Genomic DNA, 17,142 nt, shown 5'->3' with positions numbered 1-17,142 from the left:
AGACCTCATGATCAAACTTTGTAATTTGTTTTAGTATCACGAAATTTTGTGTACTTTACATCTTTCTAGTGTAGTTTTTTTTAATTTTAGTTGTTTGGGAAAGTGCTCCAACGACAATCCCAATAAAAATTTGTAATAGTTTTACATGCATTAGAGTGATTGTGTGTTAGTGAACTCTCAATGTTCATTGCACTATAACAATAAGACTCGTCTAACATTACTTTTGCATCTATTCTTTTGCTATGTTTTTGTACTTGTCTTCCTTTCTTATTTTCCTTGCTTATACGTCTCTGTGATACTTTACCGTTTTTCCTTTTCTTGCGATTAGATAACCTTTCTTTGGTTTTTCGAGTATTCACATGCATACATATTTTTATTTTTATTTTCCAAAATTGTTTTGAAGTTTCCTTTTGAAAACTTTTGTGAGATATTTATAAGTTTCATATTTCAATAGTATTTCATATTAAAATACAAACACTTATGCATATTAATTGATAAAATAACTATGATATAACCCCTAATTTATGAATTTAAACCTTTTTACATATTTTGTGATTATAATTTGAATAAGAATGATTTATTCCCAAATTTGTGTTAATTTCAGGATTCTAGGGAAGAATGGAAATGAAAGGGCAAAAAGAGAATAAACAAAGATAAAAAAGGGAAAGTTGGAACGCTCTAGTACTCGCCCAAGATAGAAGCTTTCAAAGGATCTCGCCCAAGCGAGCCCAATCTCGCCCAGGCGAGATCACTCCAGTGACGTTGGGCCTGTTTTTGTCAAACTCGCCCATGCGAGTAGTCACTTAGCCCAAGCCCAACTAGGTTAAATATGAGGTGTGAGGCACAACCCTAAAGATCAATTGGAGAATAAAAGGTGTTAGAAAACACTAGAGGAGGTAGCCGTGAAGGAGAAACATCCTAGATATTCTTTTCTTGTTTTCCATGCTTGTAATGGCCAACATGAGTGGCTAATTCTACCCTTTGGGTTTTAGAGTAATCTTTTCAAACTCTTATGTATTTAGGTGATATTTAAATATAATGTTATGTTCTTGATTGATGATTGGTATTGTCATTTCATTTGTAATGCTTGTTTACCATGATCAAAATCCTTAGATTTGACTGGAAAGTAGATTTCTAAGTTTCTGACCCAAATGATAATGCTTAACATATTTGGATGCTAGGAATAGATTTGAAATGTTAATTGATATCAACATCTAATCATAATGCCAATGAGTTTTTATAAATATGCGAGGAATCGATATTTAGGACTCTCTTAATAATTTTATATGCGATGAATTGATATAAAAGACTTTTATATAGGCATCAACATCAATCATAGGATAAAATGTTACTATGCTTTTCAAAATACAAAAGAGTAAGAAGGATGAGCCCCAATCCCAATTGAACCAACAAACTCTTTGACTTTCTTTATTATTCTTGCAATCAATATAACAAACTCCCAACACATTTTATTCTTTTGTTTTATATTTAGTGAATCTTATACTTGATAATTCAATTGTTCCTCATGGGTTCGATATCCGTCCTTAGGGACAAATTATTACTTATGATACGGTACACTTGCCGTAAAAAAGTCATCAGATACCTTTGAGGTTACCTCTGTCTAGGAAAGCCTTAGTACTTAAAAAATCCTTGTGACTCACCTCACTTTCCTGGGAGTGAACTTGAACATTTATCACTTCAGCCTCCTTTACTAAACTTCACCTACAAAGTTGTTTAAACAAATTCTCTTACTTTGAAAAGTTTTGGGACCCACTTTAGTTGATCTTTTTCTTTCAAACACTTGCGAAATTTTTTTACATTCAACCATGAGTGGACCATTTCATCATTATGATATTCATGGAAATATAAATGATCAAACTAAAATAGATATCCGTTCACGACTAGACCAACTTGAAAAAAATATTTATAAGATAAAATAAATGCTTATAAAATATAAAAAAAAACTTAGGAAAGTAAAACACATAGGTCTAGGAGTAAATTTGTAGAAAGTTCACATGTTGCAATCCTAGCTTGCATTGTTATGAGTCTTTTGTTTTGTATTTTGGGGTGTAGAATTGGGTGGGATTGGGTGTCTAAAATTGGGTGAAAGAATTTGTGAAGTATTGGTGTATGGAGAATGATAATGAATCTTAAGAAAGGTGAAGCCAACTCCTCAGAAGTTCTAAGCTAGACACAAAACTAGTGCTAGCAAAGAGTGAGCTAAGGAACTAGTTGGGACTGAAATTTTGGTAGCGATTCAATAGTCTATTCAAAGCTCCTTTTTCTGCTTCCAATCTTCTTAGCCAAATGTTTCGAGGCTGGATGGATTTTCATCATTCCCTCCCTCTTGAGAAAGATCTGTCCTCAGATCATAAATGATGTTCTATGATAGAAACCTCTGTTTATTTGTTATTTTCCTCCAGGATCAAATATCCATCTACAAAAACATCAAACAAACATGAAAAAAGTTTCTTTAAAAGAAAATTAATGAAAAAGAAAACAGAATAAAAATAAGGCCCTTTATTGCTATAAAAGTTTTGAAAAATACAATCCTTTTCAAATCTATTTTTGTTCACTTTGTGTTGTTCTTTGCCTAAACTAGGAAACAACATCACAAAGTGTTGTTTTTGAGATTTTTGCGAAGAAGAATTAGCATTATATAATTGAAAAAAAGAGTTCAAGGTATTGAAATCCCTTTTAAGGATTCTTTCTCAACTATGTTTGCAAGGGGTGTCATAAAAGACTCTTCTTCTTTGTTGGTTTCTTCTTCTTCTTTCTTTTCAATCAAACATTCATCTGTATTTTTTGTGGAGGAAAAATTTATATCTATATTTGGTTAAACTCCAGACACATATTTCTCTTATCTCATTTATTTTTTTATTTGTATTTTCTCTATGTTTTTCTAATTATGTTTTCAATAACCTAACCTCTTCTTTCCACCCATAGTCATCTTTTGTGTTCTAATTACTACCTTGAACACTAGATGCATGATTATGATCACTCATTTTGAATTAAAAATAAATTATTTTCACAATTTTTTTTATTTCAAATGAGTGATAAAATATTTTCACAAATAGGTTTTTGAGTTGGTGAAGTTTCAATCAAAGTCAACAAGTCAAACCGTCTCCAAGTTCACTCCCAGGAAAGAGAGGTGAGTCACTAGGACTTCTTAAATACCAAGTCTTCCCTTAGCCATTGCTTACCTCAGATAGTATTAACAATTTTTTTCCTAAAAAGAAAGTTCAAAACAAATTTTCCCTAAATGTGATGTATGCAAGGCGTCCTAGTGGATCAAAGGAAGATCAATTACAAACGAAGAGCAATCACTTAGGTATCACGGAGACTTAGAAAAATAAAGGAAAGCAAGATAAGAAAAACAAAAAAAAAATTAAACTTGTACACAAAGGTTTCGTGATACAAAGCTAAAAATAAAACAACTTTTTTTTATGACTTTCTTTTCTTCAAGTTGTCAAATCTTCCTTCTCTTTATATGTTATTGATTCTTGTCTTCAATTTCTGCCCTCTCCAAATAATCATTTATTTTAGCCTTTAGCTATGAATCATCAAGTAGAAATTAGCTTCACAACTTCAAAACCAAACTTCCACTCAATATGAATTTCACTTTATGAGGCCAACAAGTAAAAAGTTCAAGAAAAGCTCAATTAAAATTGCTAAACTCAAATGGATTAATTTGACAACTGCAAGGATTATTTTAAGAGACAAATCAACAGTTAAATATAACAAAAACTGTGAGCACTCAAATAGGAAACCTAAGAATGGAACTAGAATAAATTTTTAAAAAAATACATATAGAATGAAACAAACAGTGAAACTTCCAAAGTGAAAATATCAACACAATATTTGATCAAATGGAATACCTTTTAGGTCAAAGAGATGTGTATTATGAGAGAAATAAATCAAACACTGCAACACTGGTATTCAGACATTGAAACTGTTTTTTTAGCACTGATAGAGATCATTCAAAAATTTACTAGGGAAATATTATAACGAATTTGAATCTCAAACTTTTATCCCAACTCCATAAGACATCCAGTAAGGTGTAGTTAAAATTTCTAGTAAAAAAGCCCAAGGAATAAGGTGCAGTAAATTTTATACCGAGAGCAACACCACACTGAAACTGTTTTTTGGAGCTGAAAACGTCCTCACTTTTACTGTTTATAACTTTTTTTTCTATTTTATTTTTGGACATTCTGTTTTAAATGGATACCAAAAAAATTCTCAATAGGGTTATGCAAATATTTTCAGCTCTTTTTACCAAAATAAAAACCCACAATAAATTCTCACAACAGAGACAAAATTTCATAAAAATTGGAAAAGAAGAAACTTAAAGGATTTGAAAAGGAGAATTGAAACTCAAGACATAATAGAAACCTAACTCTAATGAACTTGTTAATGTTGAACCAAGTGGTGTTCAATGTTTTGAAGAATCCAAATCCCTTGAAGGATGATGAAGCCTCTGCTTTGCTTGATGTTGCTGTGCTGGTTTTAGCCTTGTTCTGGGGTAGTTCAATGTTGTAATCAACACTTAGATTACATCTCAAAGCAATTAGCATCTCATTTTCAACAAAGCAAAATGTTTTACAAACTAAGTTGAAACAACCGATTGTTTTGTCGAAACAACCGATTGTTTACACTTAGGTGTTTTTGAGAAAGTTTGAAAATTGTTTTTGAATGGTGTTTTTGTTATGTAACAAAACAACCGATTGATTCGAGGAAACAATCGATTGTTTGTTTTAAAACCATAACAGAAAAACTGTTTTCTTTGACTGAGCTTTAAATGCTTTGACCAATCTATTTTAAATGCAATTAAGAGTTTGTTAAGATTTGATAACAAACTATATTCTTAGATATATTCTGAAAAACAGTTTTTGATATATTAAGAATCTTGAAACAAAGTTTTCATCTAAGAAAGTTTTTCAAAGTATTCTGAGATTGCTAAAGAGTTGAGAGATTGATCAAGGTGCTGAATAGGATTCTCTTGTATTGATTTCAGATATTCATCTGTAACAAGTGTAATCTTTGTAAACTATTGAGCAATTCGTTTGTGTGTGTTGCTGAGATTGGCTGTGTGTTCTTGAGGTGTTCAAGATCAGCAATCTTAGTGTTGGCCAAGGAGAGTGTGTTTCTTGAGGTGTTCAAGGTCATTTTCTTGGTTATTGTTGTAAGTGATCAAGGTGTGGTTGCTTAGTGGATTTCCTCAGGGTTTCTGAGAAGACTGGATGTAGCTCTGGGTTGGAGTGAACCAGTATAAACAGCTGTGTACAATCTTTCTATCCTTAACTCTTTAATTTCAGTTTGTTTGTTGTTTGTTGGTATAAACAACCGATTGTTTCGAAGAAACAACCGATTGTTTTTCCTGGTATTTCAGTTTTGCTTGCTGTTTTGGCTAACTAAATTGCTTAATCATTTGATTTCTGAAATAAGTTCATTCTAGCTTCGAAAAGTTTGCGAAAACCCCTTTAAACCATTCACCCCCTCTAGTTTAAAGCCATCTTTTTTAACAATTGGTATCAGAGCTTGGTTCTTATAAGTCATTCAAGTTGATCCTAAAAATCATTCAAAATGGTTGTTAGACTACCTTTTGGGGAAGGTGCCTCAATAAACAGACCACCCTTGTTTTCTAGTTTGAATTACCAGTTTTGGAAAGTTAGAATGAAAATATTTATGGAATCTCTAGACAAAGGAATTTGGGAAGCAATTGAAAATGGTCCTTTTATTCCAACATTTGAAAAATATGGTTCTGTCATTGAGAAGCCATGGTCTCAATGGACTGAAGCAGAAAGTAGAAAGGCCAAATTCGATTGCATTGCCAAAAATATTATAACCTCTGCTTTAAATTCTGATGAGTTTTTCAGGGTCTCACAATGCAAGTCATCAAAGGAAATGTGGGATACTTTGGAAGTCACTCATGAAGGAACAAATGAGGTGAAAAGGGCTATAAAGCATGCTCTCATCCAAGAGTATAAGATGTTTAGAATGCTGAAAGGTGAAACCATAGCTGAAGTGCAGAAAAGGTTTACACACATCATAAATCACCTTATGAGCCTTGACAAGACGTTTGATAAAGAGGAGCTGAACATCAAGATCTTGAAATGTCTTGATAGAGCTTGGCAACCAAAGGTAACTGCTATTTCCGAATCTAAAGATCTAACATCATTAAGTGTTGCCTCTTTGTTTGGAAAGCTCAGGGAACATGAGCTAGAGATGAATAGACTCAATGTTCAAGAAAGTGAAGATAAGCACACAAGGAGCATAGCCTTGAAAGCATCCAAACATAAGGGAAAACAAGATTCAAGTGATGATAGTGATGAGGAAAATCTAAGTTTGCTGTCAAGAAAATTCAGCAAATTCCTCAAGAGAAGCCGCAACAAAGACAACAACAAGGATAGGTATGGAAACAAGAAACCCAATTAATTTAATTCAAATAACTATACTTGTTTTGGTTGTGGTGAGCAAGGTCACATAAAGGCTGATTGTCCCAACAAGAGTATAGAGAAAAAGACAAGCTACAAGGAGAAGAAAGGCAAAACAAAAAGAGCCTACATAGCTTGGGATGAAAATGAAGTGTCATCATCAAGTTCTTCATCAAGTAAAGATGAAAAAGCAAACATTTGCTTAGTTGCTGAGGATGATGATGATGATTCATGCAGTTCAAGTGAGGTAAGTTCATGTGCTTCCTTAAATGAACAAAACTATAGTGAATTGCTTGAAGCTTTTCAAGAAACACATGATGAAGCTAATAGATTGGTTCTTTCAAACAACCGATTGAAAGATCTTAACAATGGGCTTGAAAAGAAAGTTAGATCACTTGAAGAGGAACTGAGAAAAGAAAAAAATGATTTTGAAAAACTGGAAAAAGTTTTCAAAAAATGCCTCTTGCAAGTGTGATACTCTCAATTGCAAAAATTGTGAAAATCTTGAGAAAAAGGTTCACTATCTTGTTGAAACTGTGGACAAGCTTTCAAAAGGAAAGTCAAACTTTGAGAATGTCCTAGCATCTCAAAGCTGTTTTTTTGGAAAGGCTGGTTTAGGCTTCAATCCACAGAACAAGCAAGATAGATTTTCAAAAAGTTTTTTGAGAAAATCAGAAAAACAACCGATTATTAAGAAGAAACAACTGGTTGTTACATGCTTTTACTGCATGAAGAAAGGCCACTCTGTTAGATTCTGCAAAATTAGAAAATGTTATGTTCCTAAAGGTTTTATGAAATGGATTCCTAAGGGATGTGATGTTTCTAACAGCAAAGAAAAGCCAAGTGGACCCAAATTTGTAAGGGGACCAAATCTTGCAACTTGAATTTGTTTAGGCAGGAAAAATGAAGAGAAAAGGAAGATTTAAGCCTTCTGATCAAGCTGTTGAAAAAAAAAGGGCAGTCATTGAAGCTGAATCAATGCTGTGCAAAAGGTCAAAACAGTGAAAAGAAGTTTTCTTGATCAACAAGCAATTGGCTCATTGAAGAAACAACACAAGGATAAGACCTTCCTTTTATTTGTTCTCAATTTCTGTTTCCAAGTTCTTTCTTATGATTAATTGTATTTCAATCACTGTCATGTGCCTTAATCTGTTTCTGTTTATGGTTAAAAATTGAAAAGTTAAGTTTTTAACTGCTGCAGAAAAACAACCGATTGTTTCTTCGAAACAATTGATTGTTTTGAGTCTGATAGCACTGTGTAGAAATTGATTTAACTGCTTTTTGAATTTCTAGCTGTTGCAGATATTTTTCAAAGGGAGAATCTTGGTCAATGGATCTGTGTTGAAAGTTGATCACGTTCAAAAAGGATTTACAACAGTCATAAAGGAATATATTCCAAAATCTTGGAAAATCAAAAGCCTTAATGACTAGTCAAAGATCACATGTGAAGACCATGTGATTTTCAGCTTTTTCTGACATTTTCAGTGCAGAACAGAGTCAAACCCTCTCTCTGAAAATCAGGTACCCATTGAATGAAATTAAATTCAAATTGATTCTCTTGCTGCTATAAAATCAGGTGCAGATTTCTTTCAACAAGAACAACCAATTGCAACATCTCTTGCAATATCTCTTGCTCTATCTCTTGAAAAATCTGGGTTTTGTGCTCTCCTTTGTTTTCGTCTCTGCTATCATGGAATCAACTCCTCCCACTGCTAAAAGAGTCAAAACCAGAGCAGTAAGGTCTGGAGGAAGGCTTGAAAGCTGGTTTTCTGGTGACACCGAGCTCATTGAGAAGTATAGATATGAAACAAGTGTAAGGAAAATTAACAACCTCAAGGTTGTGTGCTTTAATTGGCTGAAAAGTCAAAAACTTGACAATGTGAGGAAGCTTCTCAAAGACCAGTCACTTAGAAAGTTTCTGGAGCTCAAAGGTAATATATATCCAGATTTGGTGAGAGTCTTCTACACCAACTTGAAGTTTGAGGGAAACAACTTGGTCTCTCATGTAAAAGGCGTGGAGATGGAGATAACCCATGAGGTTTGGGCTGCTGTAGCTGGACTCAAGTTCTCTGGACTAAGAATCAACAAAGGAAACCTTGGTGTGGTAGAAGATTTCAACAAGATTCAGTTCTACAAAATTTGCTTGAAGAATAATCAAACTCAAGTTAGCACTTGTTCGGTTGGTGGCTTGAAGCTAGATGAGAGGCTGCTTGCTCTCATTGTAACGTGGATCCTAACTCCTAGGGTGAGCAATCAATCTGTGTTGACTGAAGAAGATCTGGTTTACATCTTCTGCATTACCAAGAAAGTGAAGATCAATTGGATTCATATAATCAAAGAACATATGCAAAAAGCCATGAGGTTAGGTGATTACCATTATCCCTATGCTGTTTTAATATCTAAGTTTCTACTCTTTTTTGAAGTTAATCTTGAAGATGAAACTTCTGAGCTGGTCAAGTCAACTCAAGAGTTGAACAATGGATCACTCAGCAAGATGGGCTTCACAAAAATAGGTGGAAAGTGGTTAAGTAAGGATGGTGATCATGGTGCCTCATCAAGTGGTGCTGCCAATTTTGAACCAGATGAAGCTGCTGATATGGATGTTCAACATGAAGATCCAAATGGAGATTTTCAAGATGCTGGACCTAGCACTGAAGATGGGAATCAAAGAGAAAGAATGCAAACCATGTCACCTTTTGAAAGACTCATGGTGAATAGGCTTGATAGCTTTGCTGAAAATCAAAGGAGCCTTCATGATCTGTGTGTTAGCAACTTTCAAAGGATTGACACAAGGTTTGACAACATGGATGCAAGGTTTATGACACTGGACGAACAGATTGAAGCTGTCCAGAATCAGACCTTTGATCTTCAGTTTGCTGATGAAGAAGATTGAAGAAAAACAACCGATTGAAAATCGAAACAATCGATTGTTTTTGGCTGTTCTCGTTTCTGTTTTTTTTAAAAAAAAATTCCTTCCTTCTGCTCTTGCTGTTTTATTCTGATGTAATGTGAACAATGTCTTCTTTTATCTCTTATCTTTGTCTATTTGTGAAGACAAATAGGGGGAGATATATGCTGTGTTTGAAGTTTGTTAAAAGTTTGTTAATTTTTCTGTTTTTCATAGTGTTAAAAACATGAATAACATGAAGTTTGACTCTATAATTGACTGTTTTAAGCTTTAATTGTTTATCTGTATACTAACAGAATATCAGAAAGTTCAAAATATTGCTCAAAGTTCTTTTGCAGAAACTGCTTCAGATTTAATCAAGAATAACACAAGCATCAGGGATTTGTCTTCATCAAATAGGGGGAGATTGCTGAACCAAGTGGTGTTCAATGTTTTGAAGAATCCAAATCCCTTGAAGGATGATGAAGCCTCTGCTTTGCTTGATGTTGCTGTGCTGGTTTTAGCCTTGTTCTGGGGTAGTTCAATGTTGTAATCAACACTTAGATTAAATCTCAAAGCAATTAGCATCTCATTTTCAACAAAGCAAAATGTTTTACAAACTAAGTTGAAACAACCGATTGTTTTGTCGAAACAACCGATTGTTTACACTTAGGTGTTTTTGAGAAAGTTTGAAAAAAAATTTTGAATGGTGTTTTTGTTAAGTAACAAAACAACCGATTGATTCGAGGAAACAATCGATTGTTTGTTTTAAAACCATAACAGAAAAAACTGTTTTCTTTGACTGAGCTTTAAATGCTTTAACTGAATACGCTCCAGTCATTAAATGCTTTGACCAATCTATTTTAAATGCAATTAAGAGTTTGTTAAGATTTGATAACAAACTATATTCTTAGATATATTCTGAAAAACAGTTTTTGATATATTAAGAATCTTGAAACAAAGTTTTCATCTAAGAAAGTTTTTCAAAGTATTCTGAGATTGCTAAAGAGTTGAGAGATTGATCAAGGTGCTGAATAGGATTCTCTTGTATTGATTTCAGATATTCATCTGTAACAAGTGTAATCTTTGTAAACTGCTGAACAATTCGTTTGTGTGTGTTGCTGAGATTGGCTGTGTGTTCTTGAGGTGTTCAAGATCAACAATCTTAGTGTTGGCCAAGGAGAGTGTGTTTCTTGAGGTGTTCAAGGTCATTCTCTTGGTTATTGTTATAAGTGATCAAGGTGTGGTTGCTTAGTGGATTTCCTCAGGGTTTCTGAGAAGACTGGATGTAGCTCTGGGTTGGAGTGAACCAGTATAAACAGCTGTGTACAATCTTTCTATCCTTAACTCTTTAATTTCAGTTTGTTTGTTGTTTGCTGGCATAAACAACCGATTGTTTCGAAGAAACAACCGATTGTTTTTCCTGGTATTTCAGTTTTGCTTGCTGTTTTGGCTAACTAAATTGCTTAATCATTTGATTTCTGAAATAAGTTCATTCTAGCTTTGAAAAGTTTGCAAAAACCCCTTTAAACCATTCACCCCCCCTCTAGTTTAAAGCCATCTTTTCTAACAGTTAATGATCTAATAACAAGATAAGAGACTCAAAATCATAAAAAGAAGAGCACACAAAAGGCACAAAAATGACTCAAACTACATGGATATTCATTGTAAAAATAATAAACAAAAAATCAAACAAAGGACTACTTGATTTTATGACATATATGGAAACAATGACTTTAGAAAACTAAAAATGGATCATAAAATTAAAATGAAACCAACATAAATTGTTTTTACCAAAATAAAATGAAAGAAGACTCAACAAAATTAAAAAGCACATAAGATAAACTCAAAAAGAACTCCTAAACATCAATATAGACAGTTCAAGAAAGAACAAGTTATTTGAACTGTTTAAACCAAACAAACAACAAAAAAATTGGTAGAACTAAAACAAAAGTAAAATCAAGACATGAAAAACAATATGGAAAAATGAAGAACAAATTTTTTTGAGAACTTATCTCTTGAAGAATCGTGTCTTTTATTTTGAGTCTTATGTTCATTAGTTTTCTAGGAGTCCTTGTTTTGATTCTACTTACTTGCTTTTAATTTTGAAGTTTGAAATTAATTAGAAACTTGTTTTTAGTAAGAGTAGATTTAAAGTTCCAAACACATGATTTCAAGTGTTCAATTATATTGAATCCAAACCAAAAAATTTTGTGCAAATTGAAAGTTCTTGAAAATTATGCATGATGCAAACTATGGACATTTCTTTCCATAACTCAACTTAGTATAAAAAAAAAGCAAAGAAAACGTTTCAAACGCATCTCTAGGTATCAATTACAAAGAAAATTTCATTTTCCAAAATATGGATTCAACTTTATTGGCAAATTGTTTTCAACCTTGTGGAATTTTTGATCCTTTTGCTTTCACAAGTTCTAAAGAAAAAGTTTCTTAGTTAAAATTTTAGTAAGTTTCTTAGAGTCTTGTTTTGTGCCTTTTCTTGCTTGCCTTCCTTTTCCAAGTGTTGTCATAATTTCTTTTCCAACTTTGGTTTAGCTTTTTCTTGTTTAAGCTTTTTCTTGTTTGTCTTTTATTTCTTTTCCTCAAGTTTTGTGGTGATTTTACTTTGAGAAAGTATTGAAGGCTTTGACCTTTTTCACTTGAGAGTTTTCATCCACAAGAGAGACCTTGGCTAAGGGAAGAATTTCTTTCTTTGAGTGTTTGGAATGATCTTGATACAAGTTGTGCACCTTTGTGTGTTTCTTTATAACTTGTTTTCTCTAATTGTTTGTCATTTGTGTTTTTTGTTTTGTTTTTATGACTCATCTTTCAAGTGGAGAATCTTCTAAACCCCAATCTCCCCAAAAGGCTTTCCTTATGGGGGAATTGGCGGCGGCCAAAAGATCTACTGCACAAAAAGATGAAGAGATGAGGCAAATGGAGGAAAGATTCCAAAGGCTAGAAGCGACCTATGATAAACCTCAAAGAGGGAGAGGATATCATCCTAGGCGTGAATCAAGAAGTTACCAATACTATGGTAGCCATGAAGAAGAGGAAGAATGGCGAATGTAACATTTTGATGATAGGTGTCAACATGTGGCAAAGCCTTCCTTACCTTTTGTAAAAATTCTTAGTTTTAGTGGGGAAGGTGATCCAAATGTGTATTTAGGGTGGGAGGCTAAAGTAGAACAAATATTTAATGTACATGAGGTCCAAGAAGACCAAAAAGTTAAGTTAGCCTCTTTAGAATTTTTAGATTATGCCATGCAATGGTGGCCCAAAACTGTCATGGACATAGGACTAAACAAGAGGTCAGCCGTGATCTCTTGGGAGGATTTGAAGTTATGCATGCGCCTAGATTTGTGCCTCCACACTGTAGGAAAGAGCTCTTGTTGAAACTCCAACGACTTCAACAAGGAACACAAAGTGTGGATGCTTATTTTAAGGAACTTTAAACAACTTTAACAAAGATTGACATGCATGAAAGTGAGGAATAAAAAATGGCTAGATTTGTAAGTGGCTTAAGAAGGGATATCCAAGATGTGGTAGAACTCTATAAGTACTCCTCTTTAGAAAAGTTGGTTCACCTTGCCATCAAGGTAGAATCACAAATTTCAAAGAAAACATCTCCTAAAAATTCTCATAATGATGGCTTTTACCACTCGTTTTGGAAAAACAAAAACAAAATTTCTTCAACTTTTCCCTTTAATTTTGTTAAGGAGTTCACTTACAAAACTAGGGATTCTAAACCCTCAACTTCAACCCCTAAATCCCCTACTAAAACCTCAAATAGAAAATGCTTTAAATGTTTAGGTTTTTAGTCACATTGCTTCAAATTGTCCTTCCAAACGCAATATGATTGTGCATGAAGGGGTAGTCCTAAGTGACCATAGTCCTCAAAGATCTAGGTCTCCCAACCCTTCTAGATCCCCAAGTGAGGAAGAATGTGAGAGTCCATGTGAAGGCAACTTATTAGTAGTGAGAAGAATACTAGGACAAGTTTTAAAGCCCTTTGATGAAAGTCAAAGAGAAAATATTTTCCACACTAGATGTGTCATTAATGATAAGTTGTGTTCTTTAATAGTGGATGGGGGGAGTTATGCGAATGTGGCAAGCACAAGAGTAGTAGATAAGCTTGGATTGTCTACTATCTCTCATGCCAAGCCCTATAAGCTTCAATGGTTAAGTGAAGAGGGGGAGATCATAGTCAATAAGCAAGTCCTCATAGCCTTTTCTATTGGCAAATACAAGGATGAGGTCTTGTGTGATGTTGTACCTATGGAAGCTACTCATATTCTGTTAGATAGGTCATGGCAATATGATAGAAAAACTCTTCATGATGGCCTTACCAACAAAATCTCTTTCAACTTCCATGGGCATAAGGTCACACTAAAATCTCTCTCATCAAAGGAAGTCCATGATGACTAACTTAGAATGAAAGAAAAGAGAGAAAAAGAAAAAGAAAAAAAGAATTATAAGAGAAGCCTTCTCATTTCACCACAAGAGGTAAAAAAGGTAATGCTTTCCCAAAAGAATATTTTCATAGCTTTCCCTAGGACCCTTGAGAGTGAGTTGGTGGTAGATAGTTCTTCATGTTTGGCAAAGGAATTTAATGATGTTTTTCAAGATCCCCCAAAAGGATTACCTCCTCTAAGGGGCATTGAGCACCAAATCGATTTCATTTCTGGTGCTTCTTTACCAAATAGGCCTGCATATAGGACCAATCCAACCGAGGCCAAAGAAATTCAATAACAAGTTGATGAATTAATAGCTAAAGGTGGGGGCAAGACAACACGAGTCCTTGTGCTATGCATGTGATTCTTGTCCCTAAAAAGGATGGGAGTTGGAGGATGTGTACGGATTGTCGTGCCATAAACAATATAACCATCAAGTATAGGCATCCCATTCCTAGATTAGATGACTTGTTGGATGAATTAGATGGGTCTCAAATATTTACAGAAATTGATCTTAAGAGTGGTTATAACCAAATCCGGATTAAACCGGTGGATGAATGGAAAACCGCCTTTAAGACCAAGTTTGGTTTATATGAGTGGTTAGTCATACCTTTTGACTTGACCAATGCTCCAAGTACCTTCATGCAACTCATGCACTATGTTTTACGACCTTTCATTGACAAGTGTGTAGTAGTTTATTTTGATGACATTCTTATTTATAGCTTGTCTTTGCCTTGTTCTTAATTTTTCCAAGGTTGACGTCGGAGCCTCCAAAACCTACCCTCAACAAGCTAGTACAATTCGCAAGAACGGTTACATAGTATCAAAGCTCGTCCGTGCAAGTTCAATTACTTTTTAAACCCTAATTTTTTTTTAGGTTTTCTTCCATCATTGCTTTGTTTTCGCTTTTTAGACCCACACTCACTATTGTTAATTTCTTTATAATTCGTTCAAATGTGCTATTAATTTGATGTCCTATGTTTGTCTTATCAATTTATTTATGTATATGGATGTTGATTTTTGTAGCTTATTTTAATTTTATTATATCTATATTGTTAACAGGTTGTGGAAGTCTCTACTTCCAAAACTAGAAAGCACGGTCACACTAAGTTTCATTTCATTGGAATTGATATTTTCATTGCCAAGAAGCTTGAGGACATTGTGCCCTCCTCTCACAATTTTGATGTATGCATATCTCTTTATCTTTTAATTTTAATTTTTATGGTTGTGGTAGATTAACTTAACTTGAAAAATATTTTCCTGAGTTGTTGCAAATGATTGTTGTTAGGTCCTCATGTGAATCGTACTAATTACCAGCTAATTGATATATCTAAGGATGGATTTGTGAGTTGATGTTTCTATTCAATTTTTCCCTTTTATTATTATGTTATAAATAGTATAATTAGTTTGGCTTCTGTTAGGAAATATGAACCTGATTTTGCTACTAAATTATTGTAGATGAGTCTGCTTACTGAAAATGGGAACACTAAGGATGACCTCAGGCTCCCCACTGATGACAGTTTGCTGACTCACATTTGTTCAATTTTAGAGAATTTTCCCCTTTTGCATTGACCAATACAAATTATTGTTTATAGGGACTTTCTCTCATTGTTTTCATTGTATTGATTTCTCTTTGCATATAAAGGATGGATTTGCAGAGGGCAAGGACCTTGTGATGTCTGTGATGTCTATTATGGGTGAGGAACATATTTAGCCTTTTCATGATGGCAGTTTATTGTTTCTATTTAAGCAAAAATATTTTTGTAAACTTTAGTTTGTTCAAGAACTGGCTTATAGAATAATTAGGGATGAACAATGTGTGTTTTAACTTTAAATTATGTATCAACTTTTGAATAATTATTTGTGTTTTAATTTTTAATTATGTATCAACTTTTTAACAATTATGTGTGTTTTAATTTTCAATGCAATGAATGGATGCTTATAACTTTATATATTATTTCATTTTAAGTTTAATTACCTTATTCGTCCCTACATTTGGGGTCAATATTCAATTTAGTACAGTGGTTCCTATATTTTTTAAAATATATCCAAATTGGTCCTTCTCGTTAAGTCCCACCTAACAGCGTTAGGTGTTGCTTATATGGCAGAGAGAGTGTGTTTATGTGGAGAGAGGTGAGATTAAGAGTTATTATTATTATTATTATTATTGTTGTTGTTATTATTATTATTATTATTATTGGTTTCAGAAAAATCTAAAGAGCAAGTAGTAACCAAAGAAGGTCTAATTACTAAACCATTTAAGTTTTGTTGTTATGTTATGATTATTATTATATTTATTAGTATGATTATCAATATTAATATAATTAATAATATAAAAATTATTAATATTAATATTATTATTCAGATTAATAACATTAATAATTATTATAATAATGCTATTAATATTATTAAATATTATTCATATTATTAAATATTATTAATATTATTAAATATTATTCATATTATTAAATATTATTAATATTATTAAATATTATTAATATTATTAAATATTATTAATATTATTAAATATTATTAATATTATTAAATATTATTAATATTATTAAATATTATTAATATTATTAAATATTATTAATATTATAAAATATTATTAATATTATAAAAAAATATTGTTAATGTTATTAAAAATTAATAATATTATTATTAAATAATATTATTAGTATTATTAATATTATTAAATATTATAAATAATATTAAAATTATTAATATTTTTATTAATATTATTTATATTATAATTATTATTATTAGTAAAATTATTAATTTTATTCATATTATTAATATCATTAATACTATTAATATTATTAATATTATTATTAATAATAATATTCATATTATTCATTTTTTTTATTAACAATGTTTGATATATATGTTTGATATTAAAATTTGAATAAATAATGTTTAATATTAAAATTTGAATAAATAATATTATTATTCGTACAATTATATTAACAATATAAATAAATTTATAGTAAGTTTTAATAAATATGAACGTACGTGATGTCTATGATTATTAATCAACCGTCGAAGCATATTCATTTGTTAAAAAGAAAATTCAATATTTGCATTTAAGATCTAAGAATATGTGTTATTGCTTTGATAACATCTATTTGTGTTGAACCAGGAGACAAATAATAAAAAAGGCGAAGATCAGTGAGAAATGGTGAAAATGTTTTTTAGGAATGCGGGAAGCACCAATAATAATTTATTAAGTTGTTGTTTTGATCGTATCGTAGAGAGACAAATAATAAAATTTACTTTAAATCACCTATGTCTGACCCTTAAATACAAAAGCATGCATGTATATGGTGTTGAACCAAGTGATGTTCAAGCTTTGAAGAATCCAAATCCTTTG

At 32.2% G+C, this 17,142-nt stretch overlaps 1 protein-coding gene across 1 annotated transcript; it reads left to right on the top strand.

The window, feature by feature from the left end:
• The first annotated feature begins 12,818 nt into the window (after positions 1-12,818).
• Positions 12,819-15,486, top strand: LOC137805796 (eukaryotic translation initiation factor 5A-4-like). Its single transcript, XM_090297753.1, has 6 exons — positions 12,819-12,917; positions 14,527-14,604; positions 14,835-14,961; positions 15,061-15,116; positions 15,231-15,300; positions 15,407-15,486. The coding sequence occupies exons 1-6, from the start codon at positions 12,819-12,821 to the stop codon at positions 15,484-15,486; spliced, it is 510 nt and encodes a 169-aa protein (XP_090153879.1).
• The last annotated feature ends 1,656 nt before the right edge of the window (positions 15,487-17,142 follow it).

This window comes from Phaseolus vulgaris, chromosome 11 (genome assembly GCF_051622355.1).
Source record: "Phaseolus vulgaris cultivar YP4 chromosome 11, ASM5162235v1, whole genome shotgun sequence".
Classification (NCBI taxonomy): Eukaryota; Viridiplantae; Streptophyta; class Magnoliopsida; order Fabales; family Fabaceae; genus Phaseolus; species Phaseolus vulgaris.
This window is presented reverse-complemented; position numbering and strand designations above follow the sequence as displayed.